The sequence below is a fragment of the Lagenorhynchus albirostris genome, chromosome 14 (assembly GCF_949774975.1).
Source record: "Lagenorhynchus albirostris chromosome 14, mLagAlb1.1, whole genome shotgun sequence".
In the NCBI taxonomy this organism is placed as follows: Eukaryota; Metazoa; Chordata; class Mammalia; order Artiodactyla; family Delphinidae; genus Lagenorhynchus; species Lagenorhynchus albirostris.
This window is the reverse complement of record NC_083108.1, coordinates 59,615,208-59,630,201: the sequence shown is the minus strand read 5'-3', so window position 1 is coordinate 59,630,201 and position 14,994 is coordinate 59,615,208. Positions and strand designations below refer to the sequence as shown.

The window sequence follows — 14,994 nt, the reverse complement described above, 5'->3', positions numbered from 1 at the left end:
AGGCTTAAAACTCTTCAGTGAGTTGTGAAAATGTGAGTGATGTATTAAATGAACAAATTGTCGAAATCCGTAGGTAAAGTATGAGCCTAGTCTTGTTAACTCTAAGAACGCATGTCCATGCACAGAAGGAAGACTGGAAGGGAAGGCCGTGGGGATATGTACGGAGGATGCAGCGGTTGACAGCATAAACTTTGCACTTACAGGGAGCTCGAGGATAATTCTGTTCTCTCTCTGACTCTCTGTGTGACTTTAGGGAAGTAAGTTTACCTTTTGGAGCCTTACTTTTTTCATATGTAAAAGGAGGATAAGTAATAATGCCTGACTCTTTAAGGTGATTGGTTGGACTAAATAATAATGTACGAAGCTCTGAGCACAAAGCAATTGCTCAGTAAGTGGTAGATATTATTACTAATTTTAAAAAATTTTATTGAAATATAGTCGATTTACAGTGTTGTGTTAGTTTCAGGTATACAGCAAAGTGATTCAGTTATATATATACATATATATATATGTATACATATATATTCTTTTTTAGATTCTTTTCCATTATAGGTTATTACAAAATATTGAGTACAGTTCCCTGTGCTAAACAGTAGGTCCTTGTTGCTTATCTATTTTATGTACCGTAGTGTGTGTATGTTAATCCCAAATTCCTAATCTATCCCTTCCCCGCCTTTCCCCTTTGGTAACCACAAGTTTGTTTTCAATGTCTGTGAATCTATTTCTGGTTTGTAAATAAGTTTATTTGTATCATGTTTTTAGAGTCCACATATAAGCGATATCATATGATGTTTTAGTTTACTAAAATGTTAACATGGTTATTTCTAGGTGATGGGGTCTTGCTATTATTATGTTTTTACCAATATATCACATATCCAATGTAAATGACTACAGTATGTATTTCATCACATGAAGTGTATATGGAAAACTATGTATCTTTACATGCATAATTTCCTATCTTCTGCTTCCTGTCCCTAAACAAGTTTTATCTCTGATACACATTGGGTCACTTTCATCTGAGTCCAGTGAGATAAAGAAGACAAACAGTGTTATCTCTTTGGGGCAGAGGAAGGACGCAGGATGTGGGGAAGGCCTCCAGTGAAAGGCAGCTGTCAGGTCCTACTGACACTGGAACCGAATCTTCTGAGTTCTCTGTTAACGATCTTTCTTGGAACAGGATGGAAAACAAAATCAAATCAGTATTCAAAATCATGAAGAGCTCCTATTCAAGGATTGCTTTAACATCTTCTCCGTTTTTCCTTCTAACTTTGATTTACTTCCAAGGCCCAATATCTCATAGCTGCTTGTGTACATCTAGTATTTAACTGCTCCAGCTAGATTGCAAACACCTGTCTCTGTACTGGATGCGTGGTTTGTTTAATAACAAGTTAGTTCATTAGCACGTTTTAGGAGTGAGAATTGGTTTAGGGTTCTTTATACTATTTCTAAAACTCCCTGGAAGTTTCCTGAATCTTAGTAGATTACATAAGACCGGGGTTGGTGAAAAGCTTTCTGGTACCTTCTGGGCAGAAACTGAGCATTCTTTATTTTAAATCATTAAGAAGATTTAAGCATACTTTATGATGGTTTAACCATAGCAACATAAAACAACTAAATTTCCTCTCCACCCCCCGCCCCCTGCTTTTTTCCCCTCCATAGCTTAAAGGGAGCGGATGCTGGCAACGGGATCCGAGTGTTTGTGCCTGACGTCGGCATGTTCATGGCCAGTCTGACCATCTGGCTGGTCTGTAGGAACATCGTTCAGAAACCAGTGACTGAAGAAGCAGCACAGTATAACCTGGAGTTTGAGAATGAAGAATCGGTAAATGTGACTTTGTGCCTCTTCCTTCTTTGATTTCTGGGGCCTTGACCTTGGTAGGTTGTGACAGTGTAACAGTGAGATATGCACTGTGCTTCATGCCCTCCCGTGCTGGGTGGTTACTGGGCACACCCTCGTGTGGGCATTCTCACCCATGCCTGGGCCACGAGGAGACAAGTTCGGAGACCATGAGGGCTGCCCTGCGAGAGGCATCGTCCCCTAAGGGCCTGGGCTTGACCCTGTGTCTCTTCACTGTCATCTGCCCTTAATTCAGATGGGAACCTTTCAAATTTGTATCGTAGCCTATGGTCTAGATACCTTCATTACTGCAATGCTCTTAGAGAAGTAACACCTGGTAGTTGTAAGAGAAAAAAATTAATTCTACCTTGAAGGAGGCTTCCAGTCTGTGCACCTTGCTGTCCCGAGTCAGTGTGTTAACTCCACATGCTTCCATCGAGGTATTTTTAAAGCCCTCCAGAGAAAAAATATATGCATTTGGAAGAGTGTAAGAATGAGTAAAATGTATGTGCATTTTTAGCTAAGTTTTTAGCTGGACCAGGGGACACGTCAGATTTCACTCCGTGGTGAATGGGAGCATTCTGGCGTGAGACAGCTGTCACTCTGTCCCTGCCCTGTTTGTTCTAATAACTGCACTTTGTTATGTGAGTCTGGGTGACATTGACTTAAAAAGTAATTGATTTGTTAATTGAAAGATGAAATTTACAGTGAAAAAATTTCCTTAAAAGAGTACATTTGACATAAGACACAAGTACCAAATATTTCATTCATAAGCTTTGGCAAGAAGTTAAACCTATAAAACTGAAGTTACTTGTAATTACTTGTATTGAGAATGATAACCACGAAGCCATCAAAGGAAGAAAATTCTCAGTTACAGCAGATGATGTACATGCTTCACAAATGAGCAGCAATTTACCTTGTATACTTATCAGAAATACAACAATGAAGAAAGAGTTTAACCTCTGCAGACGAGAAATGATGTTATTGCCTAAAATCCTTATGGGTAAAAGATATACAATCACATTGCATATCCATATTCTACTATTTTTAAGACAAATGTTCAAAAAGGTACATGGTGTAAAAATTAATTATAGCAAGGTAATAACTACCCATCTCTTGTATTCAAGTTTGCAAACTACACAACACTTTTTGGTGTCCTGAAAATAGATAAAACTATGAAGGTGCTTTTTCTTCTGGTTGGCTTTATAATTATATGACAATTTAAATTTTTAAGATCCATTTTTACATTTGAAATTTATTTTATAATATTTACAGTTTTGAAAATCAGCTGGCTTAAATAATTACCCCAAATTTTCCAGGTTCAGTGAAAATAAATCCATTAACTCAAGCTCTCCAGACTTAGGGTTTTTCATTATTATTATTTATAAAGTGAGGTTGATTTTCAGTTATCCTCATATTATAGATGGAGTGTAAAGGATATTTACTGGGAATTGAGTGGACTGTAAAGTCGGACTTGGAAGCCACCTAAGGTGGCTGTGTGATGTTGGGAAAATTGTTTATTCTCTTTTTCTGCAAAGCAGAGATTGTTGTGAGGACTTAATAATAATAAAGGGCACCCGCTCTCCCTGCTCTCTCCAGTTTGAGAGGCAGTAGAACAATCTCAAAAATTTCAAATTCAGAGTCTTGTAGAATGAAAGAAAGCTAAGTTGGAGGGTGTGTTTGAGGCCATCCCACTTGGTAAAAGAATCCCCTCTGTGCCTTTAGTAACAGACAACCATGACTGAATTATAAAGCTTCCTATAAAAAGGACTTCTGTCTCCAAATTCAAACTCTCTTTTGCCATAAAACTAGGAAAACCTACACTGACCTATGGAAGATAGGGATGTTAGGTTAAGGTGAATATCACACATCTGGTGAAGAAGAGACACGATATCATTGACTAATTCTAAAATCATGTTTCCTTCCTGATTCCCCTCGGTTCTCCAAGACAGGCTTATGGTACCTCTCTCCCATTTGAAAGTTGTTTAAATATCTGTGCCCTATATATTATTGATGACATTATTTAACAATAAGGAAAAGAGGGGTAGCTACTCTAAACATTATTTATTGGGGCTTTGAAAATACTAAATATCATTATTATGAGGTTGATTTCCCTCTCGGTTAAATTTGTTTGGGTCTAATTTAGATATTAAGTTCCATTGTCTTAGTACATTCCAGCCCCCAGATGGCCCAGGGGAGCAGGCTAGAGTCAATCTTCTGAGATGAATCCAGGAGGAAATCTTACTGGGGAACCATCTAGCTAGAGTCTGAAAAGAATAGAAATACGTGGCCAGGAGAAATAAGCAAGACAAGTTGTTTTATTTTGAAGTCCCTAGCATACTTCCTGCTACTTGTAAATCTTGGCGTTTGTGTTCTAGATTGCTTGGTTTTTGAGGATCATTCCTGGCTTTTTTTTTTTTTTTGGCTGCGTTGGGTCTTTGTTGCTGTGCACGGGCTTTCTCTAGTTGCGGCCAATGGGGACTACTCTTTGTTGTGGTGCACCGGCTTCTCATTGCATTGGCTTCTTGTTGTAGAGCAAGGGCTCTAGGGCACGTGGGTTTCAGTAGTTGTGGCACATGGGCTCAGTAGTTGTGGCTTGTGGGCTCTAGAGTGCAGGCTCAGTAGTTGCGGCACATGGGCTTAGTTGCTCTGCGGCATGTGGGATCTTCCCAGACCAGGGATCAAACCCGTGTCCCCTGCATTAGCAGGCGGATTCTTCACTGCGCCACCAGGGAAGCCCCAAGGATCCTTTGAAAGGATAATGTTTGCTGGCGTTCCTTCTTCCTTCATTTATCTCAGTGGAGAAATGGCAGATTAATCAATCCTCTGGTGCCTGGGAGAATTCCTTTTCAAATCTAGCATGGTTTCAAAGTAGCAACTAATCCCTGGAGAAGGCTCAGGAGTCTTCCCTAATCTTCATGGACTTGTTAATGAGGCTCAAGTTTGCTGTTTTAAAGGGCATCACAAACCCAAGGATTCCCCCTAAAAATCCCCAGGGGGCATGGGTGGGAGGCTTTGCCCCTGTTCTTGAATTTTACAGAGAGCAGACCTCAGTCAAGAACCAACTCCCCAAGTGCCATAAAACGTTCTTTTCCAGCTGACGTATCTGTGGTCTTGTTTATTCATTCATTTTAGTTTGGAAGCAGATCGACAAATCATAACTGGGAAAAAGATTCTGATTCTTAAGTCTTTAAAAAAATGAATTGTGTTATGAAAATTAAATTGTGTAGAAAGGTTATCTGTGCAATAAAACACGAATTACATCAGTAATTTTACCAAGCTGGTAGCATCTGTGTGTTTATATACTTCTAGGTCTTTCTAGCTATTTAACGAGATTTCAGGCCTTATTTTTTTTGAAACAGATAATAGTTTAATATACTATTGAACTAAATTTATGATAAATTAAATCTTTATTCAAGTAGGAATTTTAGTCTCAACTTAGTCTGCTTCAAGAGGCATCTTCTAAATAGTCTGACAAATCAAACATGAAGGATATAAAGAATATTCCAGTATAAATCATTGCCCATCCATTAAAAATTCAGTGATGTAACATTTAGGTCCTGATAATGTTATTTGGAAATTCCTTCGGAACCTCAAATCTGCACCCTCCTTTCTAATACCTAACGTTCATTAGTCTACTGTAACATCTGGCCCAGAAAATGACCAGCTGGGCTGCACGTCAAGCTTCAACTTTGAAGCTCAAGTTACTCTTTTTTTAAGAGCAAGAAACAAAGAATGGAAGAAATCAATCTCTTTATTGTCACCTTTTAATTAGGCATCTGCTCAGTTCCCACCTGAGATCTAGTCCAGAGTCACCTGCTTTACGTTTTCTAGATCCTGGCTTTCAAGCACGAAGACACGGTCATCCGTCTCTGTTTGTCTTTGGTTACAGAGATTATTACTGACCCTGAACCACCCGTTTTCTTTTATGAGAACCAGCTAAATTTAGCTCTTCTGACTGCTGTGCTCCCTGTAGAAATGAAGAATTCAGGGAGTGATGACAAAAGCCACAGTTCTAAGGGTGCACACACCCTTCCTGTTGCCTAAAAGTGTCCTGAAAGTTTCAGGACCCAAATAATTACTTGTGATGAACTAAGATGCAAAGAAAATGCATGTCTTTATCATTAAAATGTCAAAAGGTTGAGCAGTGCTTTACCTACCCTGGAACCCACCACTTTCCTTTCCCATCCTCCCGTCCATCTGTCTGTTCCTAACTCCAATCAGAACTTTTTTCCGGAGCCTGATCTCTGCTTGGAGCACTGTGCCAAGTATAGGGTGGGATGAGGCTTTAACTCATTTTGAATTTATTTTTGCATATTGTGTGAGAGTAGTTTTATTCTTTTGCATGTAACTGTCCAGTTTTCTCAACACCACTTATTGAAGAGACTGTCTTTTCTCCATTGTATATTCTTGCCTCCCTTGTCATAGATTAATTGACCATAAATGGGTGGGTTTGTTTCTGGGCTCTCTATTGTGTTCCATTGATCTATGTGTATGTTTTTGTGCCAGTACTATACTGTTTTGATTTCTCTAGCTTTATAATATAGTTTGAAATCAGGGCGCATGATACCTCTGACTTTGTTCTTTCTCAAGATTATTTTGGCTATTTGGGGTCTTTTGTGGTTCCATAGAAGTTTTAGGATTCTTTGTTCTAGTTCTGTAAAAAATGCCATTGCTACTTGGTAGGGATTGCATTGAATCTGTATATTGCTCTGGGTAGTATAGACATTTTAACAATACTAATTCTTCCAACCCTTGAGCACAGTATATCTTTCCATTTATTTGTGTCATCTTCAATTTCTTTCATCACTGTCTTATAGTTTTCAGAGTACAAGTCTTTAACCTCCTTGGTTAAATTTATTCCTAGGTATTTTATTCTTTTTGATGCAGTTGTAAATGGGATTGCTTTCTTAATTTCTCTTTCTGATAGTTTGTTATTAGTGTATAGAAATGCAACCAATTTCTGTATATTGTATACTGAAACTTTGCTTAATTTATTAGTACTGATAGTTTTTTGGTGGAGTCTTTAGGGTTTTCTATATATAGTATCATGCCATGGGCAAATAGTGCCAGTTTTACTTCTTTTTAATTTGGATGTCTTTTTTTTTTCCTTGCCTAATTGCTGTGGCTAGGACTTTCAACACTGTGTGTAAAAAAAGTGATGAGAGTGGGCATCCTTATCCTGTTCCTGATCTTAGAGGAAAAGCTTTCAGCTTTTCACTGTTGAGTATGATGCTAGCTATGGGTTTGTCATATGTGGCTTTTGTTATGTTGAGGTATGTCCCCTCTATACCCACTTTGTTGAGAGTTTTCACTGTAAACAGACGTTGAGTTGTGTTGAGTGCTTTTTCTGTATCTATTGAGATGATCATATGATTTTTATTCTTTGTTGATTGATCTGTGGATGTTGAACCATCCTTGCATTTCTGGAATAAAACTTACTTGATCATGGTGTGTAATCCTTTTACTGTATTGTTGGATTTGGTTTGCTAATATTTTATTGAATATTTTTGCATCTATATTCATTGGAGATATTGGCCTCTAATTTTTTCTTGTGGCCTCTTTGTCTGGTTTTGGTATCAGGGTAATGCTGGCCTTGTAAAATGAGTTTGGAAGCATTCACTCCTCACCAATGTTTTGGAATAGTTTGAGAAACATAAGTATTAACTCTTCTTCAAATGTTTGATAGATTTCCTCTGTGAAGCTCTTTGGTCCTGGACTTTTGTTTGTTGGAAGATTTTTAATTACTAATTCAGTTTTGTTACTATTATTTGGTCTTTTTATATTGTCTGTTTCTTCATGATTCAGTTTTGGAAGGTTATGTGTTTCTAAGAATTTATCCATTTCTTCTAAGTTGTCCAATTTGTTGGCATATAATTGTTCATAGTAGTCCCTTATGATCCTTTGTATTTCTGTGGTAACATCTCCTCTTTCATTTATGATTTTATTTATTTAGGCCCGCTCTCTTTTTTTCTTGGTGAGACTGGCTAAAGATTTAGCACTTGTCTTTATCTTGTCAAAGAACCAGCTCTTGGTTTCACTGATCTTTTCTATTGTTTTTTAGTTTCTATTTCGTTTATTTCCATTCTGATCTTTATTATTTTCTTCATTCTACTAACTTTGGGTTTTGTTTGTTCTTCTCTTTTTAGTTTCTTCAGGTGTGAGGTTAGTTTGTTTAATTGAGATTTTTCTTGTTTACCAGGATAGTCCTGTATCACTATGAACTTCCCTTTTAGAACGGCTTTTGTTGTGTCCCACAGATTTTGGAAAATTGTTTCCATTTTCATTTGTCTCAGGTATTTTTTTAAATCTCCTCTTCATTTCTTCATTGACCCAGTGATTGCTTAGTAATATGTTGTTTAGTCTCCATACGTTTGTGTTTTTTCCAGTTTTCTTCTCATAATTGACTTCCAGTTTCTTACCTTTGTGGTTGGAAAAGATGCTTGATATGATTTCAGTCTTCTTAAATCTATTGAGACTTGTTTTTTGATCTAGCATGTGATCTATCCTGGGGAAAGTTTCATGTGCACTTGAAAAGAATATGTTTTCTGCAGTTTGGGATATCTATTTTCCATCTGGCATAATGTGTCATTGATTTTCTGTCTGGATGATCTATCCATTGAGGCAAATGGGGTATTAAAGTCCCCTACTATTACTGTATTACTGTTAATTTCTTCCTTTATGTCAGTTAATATTTGCTTTATAAATTTACATGATCCTTTGTTGGGTGCATGTTTACAAATGTTATATCCTCTTGTTGTATTGATCCCTTTATCATTATGTAATGCCCTTCTTCATCTTTTTTACAGTCTCTGTTTTAAAGTGTATTTTATCTAAATATTGCTACTCCAGCTTTTTAAAAAATTTCCATTTGCATGAAATATCTTTTTCTATCCCTTCACTTTCCGCCAATGCATGTCTTTAGATCTGAAGTGAGTCTTTTGTTTTTTTATCCATTCAGCCACCCTGTATCTTTTGATTGGAGAATTTAGACATTTAAAGTAATGTAAAGTAATTATTGATAGGTATGTTCTGCCATTTTGTTCGTTGTTTTCTCATATTTTTTTTTTCCCTTTGGTAAACTTTCTCTGTTCCTTTCTTCTCTTGTTCTCTTCCCTTGTGGTTTTATGATTTTCTTTAGTGTTATGTTTGGATTCCTTTCCCTTTATTTTTTGTCTATTTATTTAAAGGTTTTGGGTTTTGGTTTCCATGAGGCTCACATATAACAATCTGTATAAAACAATCTATTTTAAGTGGATAGTCACTTAGGTTTGAATACATTCTGACAGCACTACATTTTTACTCCCCTCTCCACATTTTATGCTTTTTATGTTATATTTTACATCTTTTTATTTTGTGTATTCCTTAAATACTCATTGTAGTTACAGTTGATTTTACTACTTTTGCCTTTTAACCTTCATAATAGCTTTAGAAGTGTTTCATCCACTAACTTTACTATATGTTTGCCTTTACCAGAGAGACTTTTCTCTTTCACATGTTTTCTTATTTCTCGTTAAGGCCTTTACTTTTCAGGTTGAAAATCACCCCTTAACATACCTTGTAAGGTTGGTTTAGTGATGAACTCCTTTCGTTTTTGCTTGTCTGAGAAACCCTTTATGTCTCCTTCACTTCTGAGTGATAACCTTGCTGGATAGAGTAATCTTGGTTGTGGTTTTTATTATCAGCACTTTGAATGTATCGTGCTGCTCCTTCTGGTCTGCAAAGTTTCTGCTGAAATATCCACCAGTAGTCTTATGGGGGTTCCTTTATATGTAACCAGTTGTTTTTCTCTTACTGCTTTTAAAATTCTTTCTTTATCTTTAATTTTGACATTTTGATTATAATGTGTCTTAGTGTGGATCTTGTTGGGTTCATCTTGTTTGGGACTGTGCACTTTCTAGAACTGGGTGTCTGTTTCCTTTCCCAGGTTTGGGAAGTTTTCAGCCATTATTTCTTCAGATAAGTTCTCTGCCCCTTTTTCTCTCTCCTCTCCTTCTGGGACCCCTATAATGTAAATGTTAGTGCACTTGATGTTGTCCCAGATGTCCCTTAAACTATCCTCATTAAAAATTTTTTTTTCTTTTCTTCTGATTGGATGATTTCCACTACCCTGTCTTCCAGATTGCCAATCTGTTCTTCTCTGTCATCGAATCTGGTTTTGATTCCTTCTCATGTATTTTTCATTTCAGTTATTGTATTCTTCAGCACAGATTGGTTCTTTTTTTTATATATTCAGCTCTTTGTTGAAGTTCTCATTGTATTCATCCATTCTTCTCCTGAGGTCAGAGAGCATCTTTATGACCATTACTTTCAGTTCTTTATCAGGTAGATTACTTATCTCCATATCATTTTGCTGACTGTTTCTATGTAGTAGGCAAAACTGCTGCCTCTCAGTCTTGAAGGTGTGGCCTTGCATAGGGATGATCCTTCTTGTTCAACCCTGCCTTAGCTCTTGGTGGTCTCTCGAATCTTTGTAGTTTTTGATATGGCCCTGTTGTTGAGGGTGTGTCAGGACCTGTCAGTGTTCTGAGGGGAGGACTCTCATTTAGCACTTAGTCTGATTGGAAGCCAGTCTCTCAGGCAACAGCTTCTAAAGTATGCAGATATATACAGTCCTGCGGGGCCACAATTGTAATCCCTGCTGTTCTCCAGATGTGGAGATCTGGATGTGTCCTCTGGGCGACAGTTGCAAAAATCGGGACTCTTGAGGAGTGCACAAGCTCCTTCCTAGGAAGTCTCATTGAGCTGTAGTGAGGCCAAGGGGGTATGAGGCTGTTGTCATTCTGCTTACTTCCCTGGGAACCCTTCCTTAGCCTCTAGGCGCGAAAGAAACCTGAGGCTCCAGGTTCCATGAATGGGCCTTTTTCAAAGGAAGCCAGGGGTTGTGTTTGCCTGCTATATGTGCAGTGCCCTGGGGGTGGTGGCCTGACAAGAGCTCTCTTTCCGATTGCTCCAGTGGAGCTCAGGGTCTCCAGCCCCATTGGCCACCAGGGCCAGGCAATCAAGTTGTGTCTCTATCTGGACTGTATGCTCCTGCTGGCTTCAGCTGGAGAGTGTGGGGGCCAGGCTTGGTCCTTTGCTTTGGGAAGGCAGCAGGAAAATGACTTGACTGTGTGCCCACAGCTTCAGCAATGCAGAGGAGAGTGCCCTGTCTGTGTGCGTGTGTCAGCTTAAAGGCAGGAGCAGGAGGATGCCAAGACCACTCGTGCCCAGCCACCTCAGCCACTGGAGCTCTCCGGCTTCAGCAGGTCGGCAGGGTAGTGCTACAATCGCTCAACCCTGTGTCCGAGCTCACCTGCCTGCTCCAGCAGGTTAGGAGGGGAGCGCAATGGCACCTCTGGCTCTGGGGAGTGTTTCCACCATCCCCCACCCCTCCAGCTGATGCCTTTGGATTTATGAATGACTCTCCTTTACATACAGTCTCAGATGTGTCACACTGCTGTCATTTCACTGGCTTTAGGGTGAGTGAGACCACATGCCTCCCCTGCCTGTCTGGGTGTGGCCCTTTCTATCCTCTGTTGGGGACCAGGTGTTCAGCTAGTTCTCAGGTTCTTTTCAGGGGAACTTGACCCATGTGTAGCTGCATATTTGCCGTGTCCACGGGAGGAGGTGAGTTCAGGCTCCTCCTTCGCCACCACCTTGAACTGCCTTTGACCTGGGAATGTGTAAAGGTCCAGGTGCAGGGCCCATCCCAGACCCAATTGGTCAGAATCTCTGGGAGGCAGGCAAACATACAGTGGTACCAGACCTGATTTTATTAAAGCTCCCCAGGCCTGCAGTCCTGGCTCACCCAGCGGGTCACTGCCTGCTAATTCAGTGTGTCTTTGCTTGTCCCTTATTAAACTTTTATTGCTCCGTAGGAGGTGGTTGAAAGCATACATCTCTATACTCACTTTTCCCCATGGAACAGGGAACGATTTAACTGCTCTTATACGTTTGGAAAAATAATCTTCCTAAAACAAGCGCAGAAACAGAATAAACTTTTGGCTTTGTCTGTGCAACGTGGTCACGTTAGGCTTACATAACGCACGTGACCCCACGCCAGCACGGCTCCCGGGCTCTATCTGGCTGCTTGTGTCCACGAGGATGCTGTGGGTGAGACTTGCTCCTCTTCTGCGATGACTCACATCATGGCCTGTTCCTTCCTTGGGCTCTTCTGTTGAGATGAACCCACTCTGTGAGATAAACTGTTAATAACTAAACGACTCTGACATCTTAGAAAAATGTTCCCTTTGCCTCCAGGACCTTGTGGCTCAATATCTGTGACTCTGATACCCTCCCATCGAAATGTCTTTAATAGCTTGGTTTTACCCAAGAGGAAGAGAAAAATGGATTCCATGGCGTGAGAATTTCTGGTCTAACATCTAAAGGTTGGCTGAAATCAGAAAGAGGTTCCACAGATAAATTATTTCAATATATTTTCCAATTAAGGGAGTGTGCCTAGCATACGACTCAAACACAGTATTTTCAGGTAGGATGAGTTGGTCCAAGGTTGCATTTGTCAGCAAGGGCATGGATTCCAGGCTGGTTGCTTCCAAATCACCTTGTGCAGCTCTTTAATCAGACGGATTCCTGGGATTCACTCCCAGGATTTCTGATGTAGGAAGTTTGAGGTGGAGCTTGGTAATCTGTCTTCTTAAAGATTCCCAGCTGATTCTTGGGATTTAGTCCAACCCAGGCTGAATTGTTTAGTGCTTGGGGATAAGGAAACATGATGTTTGGGTTCTACTGAAAGTAATCGATGGTGTCTTCCTGGTCCAGAATTGAGTGGGAATAACAGCTAATGCTGTGACTGCTGGGGCAGGGCTGCAGGGTGGGACGCAGTGGTGGGGTGAGACTAGGAGGCCCTGTCCAGGCTCGGGGAACCATGGCCTCTCACACAGTTGACTCTAGCACTGGGAGCACCCTCATGTGAAATGAGATGCTACCTTAGTACATTTGGTGTGTTTCGAAGTCGGGGCATTTAAAGAAGATGCGTTAAAGCACTTACAATTCTTCAGATAAGTTGTAGACTTTGACCTGGGCCACACTGACATGTAATATTTTATTTGGCTTTTTAAACTTTATAAAGGGCCTCTTTGTCTTTCATTACTACGAGAGCTCAGGAACCAGGGGGATAAATCTTTATTTACAGCTGCTCCTTCTTAGCTCCAAGGCCAGAACCAAGTTGGGTTCCGACACAGGGACAGATTACAACTCCAGCAACTAAGGCTGTTCGTTGGTAGATATGGTCGGGTGAGCTGAGGCGCTTCCAGGGTGTCGGGGTTTACACTGCACATATGGATTGTTTTGGGGACAAAGCCAGCCTGTTACCAAGCCAGCCTGATGTGGCTAATGGCAGTTCTCACACCGGCCTGGACAGTAGGGGCTCACTTTCGGCTCCCTCTCAGCTTGGCAGGTTTAAAAAGTGTTTTTTAACTGAAAGCCCCAGGGATTCCGGTACAAAAATGCTGGAAAACCTCAAGTACGCTGGTATGTTTATAAAAATCACAGGGGCCCCAGTCCCACCCGAGAGAGGTCAGGGAAATGCATTTGTCTGAGCTCACGAAGGTTCTTGACCAGAGATTTCTATTTGATTTCATCTACATCCGCAGCAGTTCCATAACTGAGCAGTCAGTCATTTATTATGAAAGTTAGGAGTGTGTTTCTGGCTGGGACCAGGCGCCTCTACCTGTGTTCTCTCTCTCTGTCTCCTTGTTCAAGTATGGGAAATGAAGGTTTTGGACAAACTTCCTTCCTCAAGGAGGGATTTTTAGTGTGTCACCCACCTGTTGTGCGGGAGGTACTAAGCAACAGATGCCCCACGTGGAAGGCTCCGTGAGTGCCATAGCTCCGTGAGTGCCACAGCAACTCAGCTTGGTCCCCACAGCAACTCAGCTTTGGGAGATGGAGAAGCTGAAGGAAGGCTGGCCTGGGAGCCGGGGCCTTGGACACTGGGCAAGGGCTCCCACGGGGTGGGGACAGCACATCCCAAGGCAAAGAACCTGTGGATTCCGGGTTCTCCATGTGGTTCCCTGCATGTGATGTTTCTGGGCCAAGAGATGAGGATAAGGTTGGAGAGACAGACTGGTCCCAGGTGTGGCAGCTCCGACAGGTGGGCACCTCTGTGTTCTCTCCAGGTCACCTCATCAGACCCCTGACTTTGGCAGTGAACCTCAGGTAGACCTCTCCACACTCCAGAATCCTACACTAGCTGCCCCCGTGACACCTTCCTCTCAGAACTGGATTCCCCCTCCTGCTCCGCTCCTGGCTGTCCTGATCTCATCAGCAAAGACAACAACAGCACAGGAACTACCTCTGATTCTCCTCCACCCCTCCTCCCTCCACGTGAAATTTACCAATCAGTTCTGCTGACTCCACCTCCAAGACATTCCGCCAAGACACGAATGCTCTTCAGCTCCATTCCCTGCCCCCTCCTCCATCAGAACAGCCTCCTGGCTGTGGGATCCCCCTGCCCTCCCCCTGTAGCCACTGGAGTCACCCTGCGAAACAGATCTTGTTGTTCCCCTCATTGGGTGGAGTAGTTGGTTATCAAAGTCCTGTTAGAGCGGGTTCAAGTGTCGGGGACGTGCCGCCGTGCGTCTAGCCAACTCTTGGAGACTTTCACTTTGAAACTCCCAAACGTGGGTGATGCGGGGCAGGGGAGGGTGGTGGGCTGTCCTTCCCCCAGGTGCCCCAGCACCTGCAGCTCATCCACCGTCCCAGGAGGGGGCCATGAGCACCTGCCCACAGGTGGGCTGCAGGGGGTGGGCTGGTGCACTGGCTGGGGCTCAGCCCTCTTGTCTCTGTGAGGCAGGACATAGGGGTATCTGCTGACAACGAGGAGAAGGGGGAGGAGGGAGTGGGTCTGGGGACACACCATGGAGGCTCAGCCAGCCCTTCCCACTGCCTGGAAGGCTCTGGCCTAGAATTTTCACATGGCTGGTGACTCTGTGACATTCAGATCTCAGCTGAAATGTCACCTCCTCAGAGAGGCTCTCCCAGACCTCAGAATCTAAAATAGCTGCCCTGACACTCGCAATCACATCTCCCTGTTTTAATTCTCAGAATAGCATTTATTGCTGTGAGATATTTAGCTGTTAATTGTTTTACTTGTTTACATGTGTGGGGCTCTGTCTCTTACTAGAGACACTGGTACCTACTGAGCTCTGAACAGA

At 41.5% G+C, this 14,994-nt stretch overlaps 1 protein-coding gene across 3 annotated transcripts in view; it reads left to right on the top strand.

Annotated features, from left to right (window-relative positions):
* Positions 1 to 14,994, top strand: part of PIEZO2 (piezo type mechanosensitive ion channel component 2) — a 335,172-nt gene that overhangs the window by 182,015 nt on the left and 138,163 nt on the right. For all 3 annotated transcript variants that reach the window (XM_060170424.1, XM_060170423.1, XM_060170422.1), the window contains exon 5: positions 1,660 to 1,822. In XM_060170424.1, the coding sequence (XP_060026407.1) occupies positions 1,660 to 1,822 (163 nt within the window). The remainder of the gene's footprint in view (positions 1 to 1,659; positions 1,823 to 14,994) is intronic.